At 41.1% G+C, this 16,478-nt stretch overlaps 2 protein-coding genes across 3 annotated transcripts; one reads left to right on the top strand and one right to left on the bottom strand.

Annotated features, from left to right (window-relative positions):
* The first annotated feature begins 789 nt into the window (after positions 1-789).
* rhot2 (ras homolog family member T2) lies at positions 790-12,318 on the top strand. Of its 2 annotated transcripts, XR_005694721.1 has the most exons (20): positions 790-975; positions 1,649-1,707; positions 2,603-2,684; positions 2,816-2,859; positions 3,180-3,233; positions 3,322-3,374; positions 3,727-3,835; positions 4,013-4,114; positions 4,250-4,348; positions 4,439-4,547; positions 4,666-4,786; positions 5,005-5,089; positions 5,767-5,912; positions 6,019-6,119; positions 7,430-7,560; positions 7,685-7,765; positions 7,857-7,979; positions 8,497-8,699; positions 9,357-11,049; positions 11,138-12,318. XR_005694721.1 is itself a non-coding variant. In XM_040023393.1 (19 exons), the coding sequence occupies exons 1-19, from the start codon at positions 939-941 to the stop codon at positions 9,472-9,474; spliced, it is 1,857 nt and encodes a 618-aa protein (XP_039879327.1). In that variant the 5' UTR covers positions 790-938; the 3' UTR covers positions 9,475-12,318. The 2 variants fall into 2 exon arrangements, 1 of the variants encoding a protein (XP_039879327.1); XM_040023393.1 differs by having other exon boundaries at positions 9,357-12,318.
* Positions 10,485-13,344, bottom strand: LOC120728482 (histone H1.0-B). The gene has a single exon (XM_040023426.1). The coding sequence runs from the start codon at positions 13,086-13,088 to the stop codon at positions 12,495-12,497; it is 594 nt and encodes a 197-aa protein (XP_039879360.1). The 5' UTR covers positions 13,089-13,344; the 3' UTR covers positions 10,485-12,494.
* Between the last annotated feature and the right edge of the window lie 3,134 nt (positions 13,345-16,478).

Below are 16,478 nucleotides of genomic sequence, written 5' to 3'. Positions count from 1 at the left end.
GATCTTTTGTGTGTGTCTAGTTATTTCTATATATAGAGATGTATATATTGAGAGTTTTCATACAGAGTGTATGAATGTGTGTTAGTGTAAATGAGTGATAAACAGCTCTTGGCATTTACTATTTTTCCATTGGTGTGAAAATAAAAGGCAAGTGTAAAATTACAACATGTTTTTACTAAGGCTGTGGACCAGAATGACAGGTGGACAGGTGCCCTCCTCAGAATATGTTGTACTCATTGTCCCCGCGTTCCTTCTATAAAAGGACACACACAAGTGATATTCTGTGACAAAGTCTTGAAGTCTGGCTTCCCAGTCAATAACAGTCTCACTAATTACCAATACTAGTCACCACTTCTGTCAGGGGCTTTTCAACAGTTTTTTCTGAAAAAAAAAAATCCAATCATCTATACACCCAAATTATTCTGTTTACAAAAATAAGATTCTAATTAATGAAAAGCAAACTCTCTAATTATAGTATTGACTGGCAATAAATGGGACAAATGTTAAAATATAGACCCCGATGATGTGCTCCATGTATTTATATTTGCGAGGATGAAATGTGATTTAAAAATGCTAAACTGGGAGTGATGAACACAGATTGATGTGAAACCACATATCATGTTTGATATTATTTTTTTCTTGTTTGCACTTGTTGTGTATTCCCTGTGATTTCAGTGTGTAGTTGAGCAAACAAACCCTGATCCAGTGCAGTAAATCCAAAGACAACAGTGCAGTGAATAACGCCTGGCCTGTGCCCAGCAGAGGGCGTGGTTTCACAGTCTCCTCTGTGAACCGGAAAGATATGATTTCACCTTGGCTGCATATCGCTGTGGAGTGGCACACGTTTGTTTTAAGCTAGAAATTTGACATTCAAATGAATGGTGGATGTCACTTTAGTGCCGCGACGTGTCTGACTGTTCTCCAGAGAGAGAGGAAACATGAAGCAAGACGTCAGGATACTTTTACTGGGGGAACGTAAGTCATTCACACTGACAGCCGAGCACAAGCTAAGCAACTAGCAGCCATTAGCTGCCGTAGCTAACTAACTTTTTGACTTCTAGTTGAATATGTTCTGGGTTACTGCTGATGCCAAGAGGCGATAAGTGTCTTTAAAAGGAAAGAAGTTACTCATATAAAAATATATGTTTTATGCTGGTACAATATACTCCTGTCTGTCGTTTATATTTCGCTAGCTTAAAATATTTGACTGGAAAGTTACAGTTAATAATGCGCTGCTGGATTCTAGCACGGAGTAATCGCAATAACGTTATCATTTTATGTATTTTTATCTTATTGACTGAACAGTTTTAAGCCATACTGTGCAAAACATAAGTATATTTCATTGATCGTTTATTGTTATTTTGGAAAGTTTGCTTTGAGTTAGGTAAGATAACACATCAGTACTCTCTAACGGTCGATACAGTCATCAAGGAGCCATATAAATTAACTAAAGGTAAAACAGAGTAACAGCTAGCTGCCAAACAATAGTAGGTCTTTTATATAATCATGCTTTCTTCTAAGTGAACACGTTTCAATTAAGTGGGCTTTATGAAGCGGTCACTCCGCATAATAACTACTTTATAACTAGGTGCTATCAAAATACGAGCTAGATTAGCGCCTTTCATCCTCTCATTTTCTTCTCTGACAGCCAAAGTGGGGAAGACATCTCTCATCATGTCTCTGGTTGGAGAGGAGTTCCCTGAACAGGTAACTGTAAGCACAGCTCACCACTGCTGTGCCTTTCTAAGCATCTAAACATTTGCCTTTTCTTGCTATGTACACTCCTTCACTTTTTTAGGTGCACCTTTTGAACTGCCTACTAACACAAATATCTAAGCAGCCAATCAAATGGCAGCAACTCAGTGCATTTAGGCACGTAGACATGTTCTAGATGACAAGCTGAAGTTCAAACCGAGCATCACAATTGCCAAAAGACGTGATTAAAGTGACTTTGAACGTGGCATTATGGTTGGTGCCAGACAGGCTGGTCTGAGTACTTCAGAAACCACTGATCTGATCTTCCCATGCAAGCATCTCTGGGAGTTGGTCTGAAAACCAAAAAATATCCACTGAGCAGCAGTTCTCAGATTAGGCATCCTGTTCATGCAAGAGTTCAGAATAGCTAGATGGGTTCAAGCTGATAGAAAAGCAACAGTTACCTTGGTAGTAAAAAGAGGTTATTGGAGTATGCAGAAAATTAAAGCTAAAAGCACATTATGTACAACACTAAAGTAGATACCATCCTGTCAGCTGTCAAAATGAAGTTATAGTTAGCACAGACTAACAACAACTGGATAATCGCAATTTTCTGAGTGACGACTTCTGCTGTGACATTTGGATGGCAGTCGCATTTTTGTGTAAGCAACATGAAAGCATGTAACCAGCCTGCCCTGTATCAACAGCTCAGGTTAGCAGTGGTGTAATGATGTGGGGGGTATTTTACTGACGTACTGCTTGACACAAATTGAGCATGGGTTAAACACCACAGCCTACTTATTGTTGCTGACCATATCCGTCTTTTTATGACCAGAGTCTTATTATGACTGCATCCAACAGTAGTTTGTGATTATTAATTCAGTTAATGATGTTTAATTTCTAACAGGTTCCCCCCAGAGCTGAAGAGATAACCATCCCTGCTGATGTGACTCCAGAGAAGGTTCCCACACACATAGTGGACTACTCAGGTAACACATCATTATTACACCATTGATTTGTTCTTGTTGTACACTGTGTGCAGTTTGTCGAAGTTGCAAATTGTGCACATGTGTCTGAATGGCATGAGTTTGAGATTAATGTTTATCTTCAACTTTAACAGAAAAAGAGCAGAGTGACGAGGTCCTTAGAGATGAGATCATCAAGGTAAATGCAGCAAGCAGCAAGAGAACATAATAAATGTTATTATTTCCAGCTGGAGTGCACCTTTGCATACTTGTAAATAAAAATATGAAAGCTGGGGCCATAAAACTTCAGACTGATCCTTTTCCTTTCTCTGGCTCCAGGTACATATATGCACTCTTGCAAAATGTAATCAGTACTTAAAGTTTTTTTGTTGTTCTAGTTTTTGTTTTGTTTGTCTTTGCTACTTTACACTCATCATTTCAATCATTTAAACAGTTTAAACTGAGTGTGCTCTCAGTTTTTGGGATTAAGATCCAACTTTCTTTTTACACCCCTTACAGGCTAATGTGGTGTGTGTAGTGTATGATGTCACCAATGAGGACACAATAGACAAGGTAGTAAACTACTGTTTGTCTTATATTGTGTCATACTGTACAGTGATCCCACGCACATGTGTTACATGCCGCTTTTTCTTTTTTTCAGATTAAAACCAAATGGATACCTTTAGTCAACGGAGATGCAGAGAAGGGAAACAAGTAGGTATTAGAGGCTGTGTGTGTGTGTGTGTGTGTGTGTGTGTGTGTGTGTGTGTGTGCGTGCGTGTGTGTGTGTGTCTGCGGCTAGGTGTCCTCTAATCTGTTGAACTATGCTCTCTTTTACAGTGTTTGTTTGCATATGATGTTGGCAAACATTGTAATCTGGGAACTAGAGCTTCTTGTGACATTTTATAAAGTGGACCTTAGCGCATCAGTGAAATTCTCAAAATGTGGAGAGAGTATTAGTATTTGAATCCCACAAGTGACCAGGAGCTTAGGTTGTGATGTATGTGTTTAATAAGTCCCGACGGTGTTGTGTTGAAAGTTCTTCTGTCTCCGTTTGCTACATCAGGGTTCCCATCATCCTCGTGGGAAACAAATCTGATCTGCGCTGTGGGAGTTCCATGGAAACCATTCTACCCATCATGAACCAGTTCTCTGAGATTGAGACATGTGTTGAGGTGAAACTTAACTCACACACACAGATCTAATCTCTCCTGTCTGTACACACCTGCTTATTTTACCTGGACTCGCCTGGATTCATAAAAATATTTACACATGAACACCTTATCTGCCTTTGGGATTTCTGTGACAATGATATCTGAACCATTCTTTGCACTTTGTCTCTTTTTTCCAAGTGCTCTGCAAAGAACCTAAAAAACATTTCAGAGCTGTTCTATTATGCACAGAAGGCAGTGCTACACCCCACTGCTCCTCTTTATGACCCTGAGGACAAACAGGTCAGCCATTATTTTTTATTTATTTATTTATTTTGGAGCTGCATGCCAGGTGTGGTTCTTCCTGTCTGAAACACTTCACTTGTATACACGCATACATTCAAATGAATTAATTTTATATCTAATGTTTATCTCTAGCTAAAACCGTCGTGTGTCCGAGCTCTCACCCGAATATTCTACATTTCCGACCAGGACAACGACCGCATCCTCAGTGATGCTGAACTCAACAGCTTTCAGGTGCTCATTTTAAACAAATCAAATGTTTTCTCAGCTTTTACTTCAGACAAACATCTGATTTGTTTACTAAAAACACATGTCTTCATGTAGAAATCCTGTTTTGGGAATCCTCTGGCACCACAAGCCTTAGAAGATGTAAAGACTGTAGTTTGGAAGAACACCAGCGATGGAGTCCAGGACAATGGCCTGACCCTAAATGGTTAAAAAATAATTAAATACAAAGTTATGAATGTCAGCGTGTAACCTTAAACCAGGTTGTTTGAGGGCCGTATTCAACTAATGGTGTCACGTTTCTTTTTCTTCTTTTTTTTTTTCAGGTTTCTTGTTCCTTAATACATTATTTATTCAGAGGGGTCGACATGAAACCACGTGGACTATCCTCAGAAAGTTTGGCTACGATGACAACCTTGAGCTGACTGATGATTACCTTTACCCTGAGTACGTGTAGTGCCTGCATCCTGTCTCAGTCCAAAAACATAACATTGCTGAAGGCCACAGTAAACCAGTGGGGCATATAATTACACTGAAAACATCATTGCTCCTGTACAGTTACAGTAATCTCAGTCATCCTGTTCATCCAGGTGGTTTTGACTTTGTTTGGTTTTCTGCATTAGTCAGAGAAATATTGAAATATCTAAATGTTCTTCTGTTGTCAGACTCAGAGTTCCTGTTGGCTGCACCACAGAGCTCAATCATCAGGGTTACCAGTTCATCCAGCAGTTGTTTGACAAGTATGATGAAGTAAGTAGCAAGTTCAGTTGTTTGAGTCATGAGCTCTATTCAGACATGGGGTCTATAACATTGACTTTAATTCAGATTCCTCGTGGTTACGTAAAAAGTTTCCTTGACCTTGATGCTGGAAGGTACCTCAGTACTTGTGCAATTTTGTCTATTATGCACAAGATTTGATGTATGTAGTCAAGGGAAAGTGTCCGTACACACTTAGGTTTAGTAAATTGAATGTTTATATGCCTCTGACAACAAAAAGTGCACAAACTGGCTCTTGTTCTCTCTGCTCGTAATTTTATGTGTGCTGTTAATGTGACAGTGTGGATTCAGTTCTGTGTTAAAGGAGGTACATAGATTTTTGTAATGACTGCTGTCTCAGCTTTGTTATGAAAAATAAACGGTGCCGCTAACACATAAAGCCAGATCGATTAATAGAATGCAGTGAGTGTTTGAAAGGGTCTCGTGTCATGCTGCACAGTAAAATTAGTGTAAACATGATCTCCCTGTTAAATGGTAGCTCATACCATGTTGAGTCTATCCATCCATTCATCCACAATTCACAGGATTCACTACTCCTACGGTATTGATAAGAATTTAATCAAAGTTACACACAGTGATCATCTATAGGGTCTCACAACATTTGTTACTGACATTCTGGTTTTGAAGAAGTGCATTGCTTTCCCTCTTAGGATAAGGACTCCGCCTTGTCACCGAAAGAGCTTAGAAACCTGTTTTGCGTATGTCCTTACATGCCATGGGGTCCTGAAGTCTACATGACTGTCCCAACCACAAATGAGGGCTACATCTCAAATCACGGCTACCTCTGTCAGTGGACGTAAGTTTCTTTGTAAATTATTGACATTATGTGTTAAGTAAGCTCTGGGTTTACACTTTAATGCACGTCCAGGAGTTTATTGTCTGCACACGTATGACCTTCACAGGCTTTCTGCATACCTTGACATCCACCGTTGCCTGGAGCACCTAGGATATCTAGGCTACCCTATTCTCACTGAACAGGACTCACAGACTGCTGCAGTCACAGGTGTGTGTGTGTGTGTTTGTGTGTGTGTTTAACATGGATGGTGAATAAAAGGCATTATTACTGTGACACATAGGAGATATCAGTACTTCTTAAATGTAATTCTCATATGTTAAGCTCTATAGGAAGATTAGTCTTAATGCTGTTGAATAAGTTTAGCTTGTGCACGGTGATCTGATCTAATAGTTCCCCTTGAAATGGAAGTTTATAAATTGCATGTGTTTCAATACATTTATGGATGCATGCGTTGAAGCACAGTGCACTCTCTGCATGGCAAAGTAACTGGGTATTAACTCAATGAGTGATGAAGTTTGTATTTTGTGATTGACAGTATATGACAGGATGTGACTTAAAGGTATCTGCAGACACATTGTGGGCAGTTTGAGAACAGTTTTGTAAGGATGTGTGATGTAATGTTACACATTTGTCAGGAAAACATCAAAAATCTTTCATTTTTGCAAAGAGACTTTTTGCACATGTGCGTGCTGGTTTTAGTTTTCTTTTAGGTAGTTTGATGTCCATTGGTGAGTCAGCCTTTTTTGTGCAAGAAAACCTGATCTTACTTTGATTTTCTTTTAAATAAATAAATTAACCTCTTTGTGTACTTTGGTTTTAGCCATGTTAGCAGAATCATTCAGGGAAAGTCTGCTTAATAACTGCCTGTCATCAGGGGTTTTTGTACTGTGCGCAGGATAAAACCTCCTCATTTTAGTGTCATTGAGAACTACATTCAGGCTAAAGATTGCACTTAAGTAACATCAGTGAGTAGAAGCCAGTGTTTTGCTCTTCTTTTTATCTTTTCTGATAGATTTATTTTAAAGTTTAAAGTCTTAGCTCTATTTCTATTGGTTGCTTTGAGCACAAACTTTAAACTTTACACTTCATTTAAAACTAATGCAGTGTTTATGTGTACGGGTATTGACAACCACTAGAGGTCACTTTACTCAAGGTTTATGTTCACCAGCAACTTTCATGTCAAATGTGAAATACGGCAAAACATTTTAAGATAACTAGAGTGGCTTATTAGATGGGGCAGTAGCAAATACATGTGTTGACCAGTTTATCTTTGGGTAATTTCTACACTGTTTTTACAGGCTGATCTTTTGGCATCTTATGTTTTGGTGTTTTATGTTTTTTTCCAGAATTTTAACATCTGAAATGTTTAACGTTTTTCTTTTGATGAGCATCGGTGGTGCTCTTACAGCTAAGCTAGTTGAAGTCTAACCAGCTTCATAGGAAAAAAAATAGCATATCAGTGTTTTTGCCCGTTTTGTGATTTATTTGTTTGTTTGTTTAAATGTTCATATGTGAAGTGACACGAGAGAAAAAGGTGGACCTAGAAAAGCGACAGACCCAAAGATCAGTATTTCTCTGCAAAGTGATTGGACCAAGAGGGACAGGCAAGTCGGCCTTCCTCCAGGCCTTTTTGGATCGCCACATTGTGGTATGTCCCCATCACCTAGTCCGGAGCTGAATGTCATATGTTGCATTCTTAGGTAGTGATAGACAAATACTACTCTTTACTATTAACTCTGATCATGCTAAAGTGTCTTTTTTTGCTTTAATAGAATAAAGGTGATTCCAGCAGTGCCTTCTGCCCTTATGTCATAAATACTGTACAAGTCAGTAACCAGGAAAAGTACCTTATCGTAAGTAGCTCCCATGGGGATTTTTTTTTAAATCACTGTCTCTCTCTATCTGACCCTGACTATGACCTGAGCAACCTTCTCTTCTCTGCAGCTTAATGAGGTAGATGTGGAGACAGAGTTCTTGAAGAAGTCAGACGCCTCCTGTGATGTTGCTTGTCTCATGTACGACATCAGTGACCCCCATTCCTTCAACTATTGTGCCAGCATATACAAGGTCAGTTACAGGACCATTTGAAGGACAAAGTGTCAATTTCTATTTATTTTTTAATTTTGAGATCAGTTCTACTTTTACTGTGTGTTTTGCTGCTGTTTGCCCACAGTTACCCTATCTGATAATCCAGCACAGCTCACTTTGCAGCCTCTCCCAGTCTTTACCGTTCGTATATGTAATTACAGAAAGATAAGTTTGGAGAGCTGAAGATTGCAGAGGTTAGACGGTCCAACATATTAAATACACTTGAGACAGACATCCTTCCAGCATCATTATTAGTTTTTTAATATTTGTTTGACTAAAGAAAGATTCAGTTACAATTACTCTGCAGTTACTAAGCAACACATAAACATAAACTGTGATTTTAATTTTCTTGTATTTGGACCCACTGGCTGTAATTAGTTAACAACCCCAAAGTTATGTGTTATCTGAATTACATTAGGACACCCTTTTATATAAATTTATTTCTCTCTCAACTCAGCTTTTCACTGTTTGAACTTGTTAATTTTTTTAAATTTAGCAACATTACATGGAAAGCAACATCCCATGCGTGCTGGTCGCCTCCAAGGTGGACCTTCCTGAAGTGAAGCAGTTCCACGGGATGACCCCAGCAGAGTTCTGTTATAAGCACAGACTGCCTCCACCGATGCCCTTCTCCACGCTGTCCCTTGACTCCACCAGCAAGAACATCTACACAAGACTTGCCTGGGCAGCCATGTACCCGTATGTTTCAGTTAGACAGCCTGCTGCACTCAGTCACCACCTCCTGTTTTCAGTCACCATTTAGGTTCTTTGGTACGGGGAGAACATCCCAGGTTGAGCCCATGTTAGATTTATTAATAGAGAAGTATATGTGAGGTAAATGTCTCTATATATTATATATATCCACCTATAGGAACCCTATATTGTTTTAGGTAAACTGCGCACAGATTAAAAATATCCTAAGTGCTGTCAGACATTAGATAGCACTGTTACCTGTAACTGTATAGTACCAATGACAGTTTCATAAACATCATACACACAGATTCTGACAGTCACTTTGGTTTGCACGTGCAGAGGGAGATGATGGCAGGCAGGCAGCAGAAAGCCGAGGCAGGGGTTAATTGCATATTTATGGCTCTGCACATACTAAATAAAGTGTAGAGTTATATCTACCACATTTTATTATCATTAAAAAATAAATGTCATTTTGATATACAGAGTTTCTAGGGGTGTATTCAGGAGAAAGTTTCATTAAAACTGTAGAAACTAAGCTGAATGAATAAAAGGTGCTAGGTGAAGGTGCAAAATAAGCTAGATGTTTGTAATATTAATGCTTGTTCATGGTTTTTTTTTATTGCTGACCCTCTGTGATTGCTCTTTTTCCCTTTCAATCTCCAGGCACCTGAATGGTTCAGACATGAGCAACACAACATTCTGGCTGAGAGTGGCTTTGGGCTCGGCTGTGGTTGCAGTTCTGGGTTTTGCTATCTACAGAGCTGTTGCCAGACTGAAATAACTGACAAGCTGGAAAGGCTTTCCCCCCCCCCAGCCTGATGCTCCATCCATCAAGACCAAACCTCTGTGACCAGATGCAGAAGCGCCACAGCTTGAACTAGACAAAGTCCATGTCATCTTACTTTTTTTTTTTTTTTTAATACCCTGAAGGCTTCCAGGACACTTTCCATATCTCTGCCATTTCCATCATCTGATCTCTTCTCCACTTTGAAGTCAGTTGATCACATCACACCAGCAGCAAGCTGATGATCGTATTATTCCCCATGCTGCCGGGCCCAGCTCTTTCCGCCTTACATTGTTCGTCCAGGCTAAGTAGTGGGTAGCCTTTCTGTGCTTGACACTCCAAGAACTGCTACTGTTAATATCCAAAAAGGTGCTTTATCAGAGGGGAGGAAATGCAGGAAGAAAGCAGTGTCAAGCCCACTGCTTTCCCCCTCCGTGTCAATATAGTGCTAATGATGAGAGATTTTTATATACGTGCATAAAGCAAAATATGCCAAATTGAATCACGAACCAAAGGGCAGCATGTGAAGCATTTTGGCAAAGACTACTTGCTGATTGGCTGCTGCTGAAACCCACACATGAGAATCGCTGTTTCTTCTGACCGAGATACCGGAGATACAAATTAATCGTATACGATTTGCCAAATTAATCCAGTGGCAGTGAGTAGTTGTAGCATGCTACTTTCCTCTTAGGCATGCTGTTTGGACTGATGAAGTATTGTTTTTCTTTTCTTTTTTAGTAGCGAAGTGTTAATGGGAATGCTGTGGCAGGGAGAGATTTCTCTTTGTGCAGAAAGAAACTTTCCTTTCATGTGGAAGATGGTGGTTTTGCATTTGCATCTGCCGGAATGTAGAAAATATTTTCTGCTCTAAAAGGAGACCAGGCACACCTACAAAATTTTACATTTTTAATGAAAAATGTGGTCATTTATCTTTGCTTCTGCTAGGTTTGTCAATTTCACTTTGAAGTTAAATTAATTTTAATTGATTTTAACTGTTTGATTTGTGCTTTTTTTTTTTTTCCTCCCCCCTAACACCCTTCCGATGGTTTTACTGTGTTACAGAGTCCACCATTGTATTGTTTTCCCACTATGACTCTTTGATTATTATACCTGTTTTGTTGACTGATTTAGCTCTGAACCCACTGTTTTCCCCGGACGTTTCTTTGACTTTTAAAACAGTTTTCTTACTGATTTTAGTTGCTTAATAAAAGACCAGACCAGACTGGGTGGAGACGTCATGACTGTTGAAAGAGATGTTGTGAAACTGTAATTATTATTGATGTTTAATAGTTGGCACTTTTATCTTTAGACTAATTTTCAGTCGTTACTGAAGTTTTTTGTTTTTAGCGCTCAAGCGAGAGCAGATGTTTTTAATATCTGGCGTCCAAGTGTATATGAGTCACAGGAGGAATGGATTCTCTGTAAACTTAATCACAAAACCTTATTTATATGCGTAAAGAGTTAAAATACTGAAAATTAGATTACTCCTCATTGATGCGGTTTCAACAGTGGCATGCTTTGGCTGGTCTGCCCGCTGCACATTGATTGCTCAGCAGGGAGCTTTTAAACAAGGTTAGTGCAGCAATCTTACATCCGTATATAAAGATAACAAGAGGGGAGTTATTTACATGTAATCCTGATTCCTGCCTCTCATCATCAGTTGGGACTCCAGTCTGCTGCCGCCTTTGTGCCGACTGCAGTGAAGAGGAGTCCGTTTGTTCCTTCAGGACGCCACAAGATGGCAGAGTTGCTCCTCAGGTAAGGAGGAGGACAGCAAACGATGGGTGTGTCTGCAAAGGCACCTCCTCGGGGATCTGCAGCCCCTCTACATGATAGATTTTGAGTTTGATGTGCGAATGATTGTTGCAGGTTAACCTGTATGTCCTCTATGTAGGAGCGTTTGAATTGTGTTTCACTAAAAGGCGTTAACCCCCAGTTATTTAATGCCCCTGCCATTGTATACAACTGCATTTTCATTGTATTAAAGTGCTTTATTCCTGTGCACATTTCCCGCTCTGTTGTGTGCAGGCTTCGTGCTTTATGTCACTCGGATTATAAATCAAACCCATTGTCTGCACCCACGGAGAGCAGGTTGCACTTGATAAGTAACACTATTGCTTCATAGTGTAAATTGCCACGTTATAACTTGAAGTCATCTCAAGTTTCACTGTATTTAATCAGCTCTTATGCGATTAAAATATCTCATTAAGGCTTCCGTAGGTGGGCTTTGTTAAATCCCAGCGCATAACTAATACTATGGAAAAGAGGGTTTATATGTCATCCCAAATATCCACACATCCAAAATTGAGGACACTGTGTTCTTTGTCCTTGCAGCCAAATAAATGACATATAAGCCTTTAGAGTTTTGCTGTGCACAGTATTTTATCCATCAGCTTCACGAAGCGAATTACGCACATGCGCGCAATAAGTTGAAAACACTTTTTTGTTTTTTAGAAGATGACAAAGGTTTATTGGGTCGCAGTGTAAGCAGTCTTTAAAAGTGACTGAATACAGAGTGGTGCTTGTACATCATGAGTCGTCTGAACATGGAAAAAAATATATACAGGATGGAGTCTGAATGACCACTATAGAGGCTTTAGGAAATTCTTGCTGACGCTCGCCTCCTATGGTCTGTACATTGTGAAGGCTCAACAATGCTCAACATTGAAACATTTGTATTTTCAGCATGACCTCGTGCACTAACAACAACTGTTCATGACTTCCACTGTATATACAAGTTTTCCTTATCAGCAAGATCTCACTCTAGCCTATAAGTAACCGAGGATCAGACGGGAATTAACAGTATTATTATTATTATTATTAACGCAATAATTAAAAAAACAAAACAAAAAACAATGCTCACAATTATTTCTACAGCTTTTTTAGGCTATAGTGCAAATGGAGAGAAAACTACTGGTAAAAACAGTATAAGTTTGCATGACACCTTACAAAAATAATACATATACGAAAACATTTCCTTAAGTATTTACAGTGATTTTGCCTCCGCTATTGTCCATTCACTTCTTTTTTGATGTCTTGGCTGCCTTTTTGGGTGTCTTTGCCTTGGGCTTGGCTGCTTTCTTTGCTGGTTTTGCTTTGGGCTTGGCTGCCTTGGGTTTCTTCGCCGGTGCCTTTTTGGCTTTTACTGGCGTCGCCTTCTTCGCGACCTTCTTCACTTTCTTCGCAGCTGCTTTCTTGGGTTTCTCCGGTGTCTTGGCCACCTTCTTGGGCTTGGCCACCTTCTTGGGTTTGGCGGGCTTAGCCGCTTTCTTTGGCTTGGCGGCCGTCACCGCTACCGCCTTGGTGGACTTTTTGGAGTCCTCCGGTTTGGTGAGCCTGAAGGATCCGGACGCGCCGATTCCCTTGGTGTGGCGCAGCGTCCCAGCCGCCACCAGTCTCTTCAAGGCCATTTTAATCTGGACATCGGCGTTGTCGCCCACCTTGTAGTTTTTCCTCACGTACTTCTGGATGGACTGACGGGACGCTCCGCTCCGGCTCGCGTCGTGAACAATAGCCGCTTTAATCATGTCCGAGTACTTGGGATGAGAAGCGGGCTTCTTGGGCTTGGATGCCTTCTTGGCTTTGGCTGGAGCCGTGGATGTCTCCGTCATGATGACTTTTTTGTTCTTCTTTGTTTTGAGTAAGTTAACCAGCAAGTCCTGGAAGGTGTAAGTGTCACCCTGCTCTGTGCACAGGAACGTCGAGAAGAGCGAAATAAACGCGCAGTCAGAAATTAAGCTTTTCCTCTAAGTCCAGGTTATCGGACAATGCGCTACTTTATTTCTGCTTATAAATAATAAAAAATCTCATCCACACAAAGTCACGCTTTAATACCCGGGATCAGTTTAAGTGTCTTATTCCACAGGCGCGTTAGTGAGCCTATGAAGCCTATCTGCGGACGTGATTGAGAACACCAACTGCCAGCAGCTGATCTAGCGGACTCCATGGAACTGGCGCCGTCCCGTTTGTGTTTCTTCATCCTCCAACTCCTGACAAATATAAAAACTCCCGATGAATACTACCGAGCGGAACATCACGGGCTGATAGCAGAGACATTGGGCTTCACGCCGGCACACTCGTTGTCCTCCATCCGCGCCGGCCAACAACTTTTATTCCAGGAAAACCCGCTGGAAGTAACGCGTGCCGTGAACAATTTTGCACAATTCGCATTAAATTGACCCAAACACGCGGAACCTGGGACAAAATCACCCAACGCACATCGAAACTGCATCTATGCTCGTGCTGATGCACGCTGTTCGTGCAATGCAGGAGTCCGTTTTTCCTTTTAATACATGGATACATTTTCACAACTAACACAGTCCGGCCATTGACTTTGAGTGACGTGGTCGAGATTATTTACTGTTAAACCACGTATAAATTAAATGTCACGGTATCCAAGTTGCAGGTGACACTCGGGACGGTAATGTGGGTTTATTCGGATCGTGACACGCTTAGTGGGTTCCCCGTGTTTGCTCATTTTGAGGCAGAATTGGTTATAACTGTCACTATGGCAGTCTCCACTCGAGCTTCATTGTCAGGAAAGTTGCCAACACCTTCAAAGATTAGGGATTCTGATAGCGGGTCTTAAAATTGATCACACCGTTTCTGACAGGGGTCACGGATGAGTGGTCGCTGTATGACCAGGTGTGAGTCCAGCTGCACACGGGGGACCGCAGCCGAAACCAAAGTCCTTCAGTATAGGGAGCAGTGATGGCTTTCTTTTGTTCAGGAACTGGCGCATCAGACCACAGTCAATAACAGGTTGGACGTGTGGTTTTGCTCATGATAGTGAGGGTCTGGGGTGCCGATGCAAAGCAGCCAAAAAATAGATCCCAGATAATGAACTTTGCAACAATTCTGCTACATTATTTCTCATTTTAATATCAGGTTTACTGTCCCTCCCTGCAACGCCATTTTGATTCCTATATGAAACTCACAGCCACAGGAGTAGTGCTCTCACCCGACTTTTGTGACGTGCTTATCCAAGTTATTGGGGACTGATTTTTGGATGGATACCAGTTTCTGTCCTCCTGCGCATCTCACTAAATGGTGCACACATACACACACAAAAACCACGCCGACAACTAGGCAGCTTTTCACAGAGGAGGTCCTCCACTGTAGGCTACTGCAGGATTCTGCCCATTTTGGAGTACCTACTAAAGTACCCACTATTATAAAATTACATTTAGCTAGATTGCAATAATATCTCACGTGCCTGTTTCTATATAAATATATATGAATGATATATAAATGATTTCTCTCCCTTGTTTATCCACCTGTGTGTTTATAGTGAGTTTAAGGACTGAGTGGGTTTTGTTTTGGGGGGCTTCTGGCGTGTGTGTTTCTCTGTTAACCACAGTCTGGGTGAGTTAGTGGGTTAGTGAGTGAGGAGGGATTGAATGGGTGAAAACGATCAGAGAGGGGAGGGGGCGTAGAGTGAATGAATGAGTGTGCGTGTGTGGTTTTTTTTTTCTCCCCTTTCATGTGGTACACATGGAGCTTAAGAGGGACGGAAAAGATGAAAGGATGAGTTATGAATGGATGAGTGTGTGTGTGTGTGTGTAGGAGGGTCCATATGAAATAGTATTTATACTCATATAGCACAAGTGCACGGGTGGCGTTGGTGGTGTAGGTAGGTGAAGGAGTGAATAATTGAGCTCAGGCGAGCTGGAGGGAACAAAAATATGAATGTAGTGTAAGTGAATGGAGGAGAATAATTGGGCTGTGCGTTGTGCGTGTACGCGTTTGACTGTATAAATACTCACTGCTGGTTTTATGATAATATGGACAACATCTCTATTGTTTGTGGCTCCTTTTCGGGGTCAGGAGTAACAAGAACAGCGTTCGCGTTTCGGCTTGTTTGATTGGAGTGGAGGGCTGACTCCGGGGCCGTTGTTTTTGTCACCGGTTGCTCGCAGTGACGCGTCATTGTTTTTGGCCGCTTGTGCCCCGTTTAGGAAGCGGTGCTGAAAAACAGCAGCCAAACACGGAGTTGTAGTCCAGTTAGACCACTCCCTGCGTTCACCGGCAGAGGGACGTCCTTCACACCGGCTGGACCTCCCGAGCCCCGCTCAGCGCGCAGCATCGAAGTAATTATCGGGGTAATGATATGTAACTTGACGAACGTGGCACTTTTATTAGGACCGTCGCGGAGGCGTTTCTGTTTCACAGGCGACTCATAATTAACAATTATCCGCTGATTGTCTGAATCCCTGCCACAATTATAGCCTGCTGTGGCCCCTTTCCCCCACCCCTCCCCTCAAGCATTAGAGTCTCAGTGGTGTGGGACAAGGGATTAAGTCGATTAATCAATTAGTTGCTCGAAAGGAAATAATTTTTGATTGATTAATATTTTATGCAAACATGGGTTGGTTCCCCGGTATCTGCTTCTTTTTGTGTTTCACATTACAATAAACTAAACAAAAGAAGCTGTTGAGGTGGCTTTGGACTCTGTCGCTTAATTACTTCTCAGTTTTGTAATAGTTGCAGCCTTATGTAGGCGGCGCTGAGATGATAGAGCGGGTTGTACACTAATCAGAAGGTTGGTGGTTTGATTCCTGGATCCTCTACATCACAGTATTATTGGCAAGATGCTTCAATGTATTTATTAGAGTGTGAGTATGTGTATATTAGGTTAAAAAAGAGAGAGATGTTAGTGTTTAGAGTGTTCAAATAGAGTAAAGAAAAAGAAAACCCAGTCCATACATGCTGCCTGTGACCTTAAAAAATCCTGATGCCACTTTGGTGTTGACTGTGCATTTATAGGTCATGTGTGTCTGAGATTCGCCTTACATAATGTTTGACCCAGTGCTGGTGTAGTTGTCTAAAGTTGGAGAGAGTGGAGTCGGAGTTATGTTACATATGTATTTACAGAAGACAGCTACACCATCGCGTCACGTGTGTTAGCGTTCCCACTCTAAATTTATCTGATGCCAGTTTGTAATTTTAGCTGAAGTAAACAATCTCAAGTCTCGTCCTGTCGCTGGTCCAAAGCATTCTGG

Source organism: Simochromis diagramma, unplaced genomic scaffold, assembly GCF_900408965.1.
Source record: "Simochromis diagramma unplaced genomic scaffold, fSimDia1.1 OVJJ01000208.1, whole genome shotgun sequence".
NCBI classification, from domain to species: domain Eukaryota; kingdom Metazoa; phylum Chordata; class Actinopteri; order Cichliformes; family Cichlidae; genus Simochromis; species Simochromis diagramma.
This window is presented reverse-complemented; position numbering and strand designations above follow the sequence as displayed.